This window comes from Scomber japonicus, chromosome 5 (genome assembly GCF_027409825.1).
Source record: "Scomber japonicus isolate fScoJap1 chromosome 5, fScoJap1.pri, whole genome shotgun sequence".
Lineage (NCBI taxonomy): Eukaryota > Metazoa > Chordata > Actinopteri > Scombriformes > Scombridae > Scomber > Scomber japonicus.
Window position 1 is genome coordinate 5,090,244 of NC_070582.1, and position 4,037 is coordinate 5,094,280.

Here is a 4,037-nt window from a genome sequence, read left to right on the forward strand (position 1 = left end):
TAAAGATCAAATTCATCTCTTTTATCCAGAATACTTCTTCTGTGAACATTTAACCTGGGTAATAATAAAACGAAGGGTGGAATTTATTTAATTTCTGTTATCTGGATTTTATTTGTTATGAGCAAGAGTCTGACCCAAGAGCTGAATAATGAGAAGAGAGGTGTCTGAATTCTGATGGAGGCTGATGGTCGGAGGTGGAGGTAGATTAGCGGGGGTGAAGGAGGGTGAGGACAGGATGAAGTGGGAGCAGCTGGCTGACGATGAGCTGAAGGTGAGACAACAATCTGGTTGGAGAGTCGGGCTAGATTATAAATGCAGGAGAGGGAGAGGCGGGAGGAGAAGCACACCTACGCTGACAAAAACACAAAAACAAACAAAACAAAAAGAGAGAGAGAGAGACAAATGGAGGAGTGCTGGAAACAGGAAGGAGGGGAAACACAGAGTCTGCAGCAGAGTCAGTCACATTCACAATATTATGTTACTGTTTATGTACAAATAAATATAAATGGATGTTCACAGGCTCTATAAAAGGAAAGGAGTCCACAAAAACTACAACAAATATATTTTTTAAATGATACCTGAGAGGAGATCACATGATAAAGTGACAACAGCTGATTATAAATTAAGTTAATGAAGTAAATAATCAGAACATGGTGATGTGTCTCATTCAGGTTACAGTCGTCTATTTGCCTTATACACACATACACACACACACACACACACACACACACACACACACAGAGAGAGAGCGAGGTAGATGTCATTCAGCCGTCAGTATGCTCCAGTTTCCATCAGTGGTTCAAACAGCCGTCAGCAGCTCTCCGAGTTTCCACTGGAGAAAAAACATTTATCAGGAAACATTAAAGTCAGCTGATGAAAGACGGCAGGGATGGAAAAAAACCCTCATATTTACATATATAGGGTTGACTGTGTGTATATGTGTGGTGAGTATATATATAGTATGTATATAAGGGTAGGAGACAAATAAGGGTTGGCAAGATGAGCAATTCAAAAATATCTTAAAAATAGTTTTAAAAGCAGCATCAGGTTTGTTAAAATGTACATTTAGTATTTTTGTTGGTTTAATTTGAAATGACAATTGCACCATTTTTTTTAACCAAAAGTAAGACTGAATGCTCCTGAAAATGTCAAAAGGTGTAACCACAAAAGAATGATGAATATTTAATATTTTATCCACCTGCAGTGTATTTAAAAGGTATAGTAAGCGATGTGAGGGGAAAACGAGGAGAAAATGGTGCTGATTTTTGAGTGAAAACCAAAACAACACCCCCCCCCCCCTTCGTGCTCCTTCTGGGGCTCCACCTATGGGCTCCACCCCCTACGTTCATGGACGTGCATTGTCATGGCAACGGACGTAACCACCGCGCAAACTGACCAACATGGCGGAGTCTGAAGCGTCTGCTGCGGGACGGTAAGTTAGCTTTAGTTTGTTAGCAGCATTTATTTCTCTGATAGTAGTAGCCTACAGGTGGCTAGCCTGGCTAACACTCGACCGCGTCTCAAACTCGTGTGACATTATTGTGATAGCAAACCTGTGTTTATATGTCTTCATGACTGTAAACACTTTGAAAGCAGTGAACAAACACCAGATACACAGCAGCTATATTGTAGGTTACGTTAGCACGCTGCTAACGTTAGCTGCGACGCTAACGTGCAGAGCGTCAAACAGCTGTAGTAACAACTCTGCTACTTTACAGCTAACATCACAACACCAACAACAACATATCCTGACTAACTAGACACTGAGATGAGTGGCAGCAGGTAATGTAACAGTTTATGTGAAGCAGAGCTGATGTTACTCACCTGTCCGGCAGACCAACGTCCGCCTTCAGTCTCCAGTCCTCTGCCGAGTCTCCGTCGGTCCGTCGGTCCGTCGGTACATGTTCTTTTAACTTTGTCCTGTCTGGATGTTTCTCAGTGACCTCTCCTTCTCCACTATGTTTGTACCATACAGTCTATGGTTTGTACCAGACATTTCTCGCTCCGACTGCGTCACTACGCCCCCCCCCCCCCCCCCCCCGCGTCACTACGCCCCCCCCCCAGTCTGACCGTGAACGTGCATGAACCCTTCCGTGTCTCTGATTAGCTGGAGCATTGTTGTGTTGGCTCGCTCTGAGATTAAATGTAATATTTAGAACAATAGTATTCCATTATCTTTATTTAATATAAAAGTTATAATGTAAGATCATGCCAAACTAGTTGATATGGTGTTTTATTGACTATTTACTGTTTTTAAGCAAGTTGAATTATTTGGTACAGTTTTTATGGTTACACCACTTAGACATTTTTACCATAATCCTCTAATATATTCTCTCTAAATGGATTAAAAGCAGAAATGTGATGCTGGGTCCACAAAAAAAGGATGTGTGCAAGTTATTCATACGTTTATTTTCACTTTTTAACCCTTTACATTTAAACTAAACCACATGGACACAAACAAACACCATTGACCTTTATATTTATATGAGTATATAGTATGTATATATTTTTGTATGTATATATGATGTCAGTCAGTCTGTGTAACATCAGCAAACAGCTTCAACTAGATTTCAGATAACGGATCATTCATCTTTTTCAGGGTGATGGAGAGCTGGAGCGTATCCCAGCATGCATTGGGTGAAACAACGCCACACTGTACAGACCTCCTGTCTGTATAAAAGCAGCATCACAGATATGTTATTTTTTACTCAAGTTTTATGTCTTTTATATGCATTTAAAGCCTTGGTCCACTGTGATTGTTTTTTTATAGGTGAGGTTTATTTATTGGCAGTTAATTGGAATCATTGAATCAAAAACGTTTAAGCAAAAATTACATTTCCAGCTTTCCAGATGTGGATACTTTCTCATTTTCTTGTGATAATAAACAAAGTGTCATTGAGTTTTAGACAAAACAAGACATTTTGAAAAGTTACCCTGAGGTTTGGGAACTTGGGAAAATACATTTTTCACTAGTTAACACATCAGCAGAGGAGCAGAAGCATCAGAAGCTCCTCTCTCTCCCCTCTCTCTCTTTCTCTTCTCTCTCTCTCTCTCTCTCTCTCTCTCTCTCTCTCTCTCTCTCTCTCTCTCTCCCCTCTCTCTCTTTCTCTCTGTCTGTCTGTCTCTCTCTCTCTCTCTCTCTCTCCCTCTCTCTCTCTCTCTCTCTCTCTCCCCCCTCTTTCTCTCTCCCCCCCCCCCCTCTCTCTCCACCCTCTCTCCCTCTCACTCTCTCTCTTTCTCCCCCCCCCTATCTCTCTCTACCTCTCTCTCTCTCTCAGTTTGTACAGACCTCCTCCTCTTCCCCTTCCCCTCCTCCTCCTCCTCCTCTTCCTCCCCCCCCTTTCACTCCACCCTGTGTCAGTATTTAACCAGCGGCGGGTTCTGCAGCAGGCCGTCACTCTCCGCCTCTCTGAGCGTTGATCTCCAGGCAGTGTGTGTGAGGCGGCAGCAGCAGCAGCAGCACAGCAGAGCAGCAGGCTGGAGCCCTGGTACTCTTACACCCACTGGTTCCCCATGGCCTCCTCCCATGTGATGAAGGACAAACGCGGAGCCAGTGCCAAGGATGCAACCCGCCATGATGATGTTCTCCAGCAAGTACTGGGCCAGGAGGGGGATGTCGCTGGACTCGGCCATGTTCGACCAGCAGCAGCAACGCCACACTGGGGGCCAGATGGTGAGAAACACAAACACACACCTCCCTCCCTCCTTCCTCCCTTCCTCCCTTCCTCCCTCCTCTCTGACCTCAGTGGTTTTTGGTTATTTGGAGGTTTTTCTGGAGGTGTTTTCAAGTTCATAAAGTTCATCACAGATCTGAATTTTGCTTTAAGCTGATTTTCATGCATTAATTTTCAGTTTTTTCGAGCAACATCTGGATTTCTGAGGTGTTTGAGTTCAACATGTTATCAGCTGAAGGTGTAAAGTCATTGTTTTTGCTTTTAGGGCAAATGAGCATTTAAAAAAACTACTTTTCCAAAATAAATACAGCTATGAAGGCGATGTTTTTTAATAATAGGCTAATATTTAAACAGCCAAGAAAA

At 42.9% G+C, this 4,037-nt stretch overlaps 1 protein-coding gene across 1 annotated transcript in view; it reads left to right on the forward strand.

Annotated features, from left to right (window-relative positions):
• Positions 1–3,513: 3,513 nt before the first annotated feature.
• tph2 (tryptophan hydroxylase 2 (tryptophan 5-monooxygenase)) overlaps positions 3,514–4,037 on the forward strand; it is an 8,352-nt gene continuing 7,828 nt past the window's right edge. The window contains 1 exon segment of the mRNA XM_053319457.1: positions 3,514–3,673. Within this exon segment, the coding sequence (XP_053175432.1) occupies positions 3,563–3,673 (111 nt within the window). The 5' untranslated portion in view covers positions 3,514–3,562.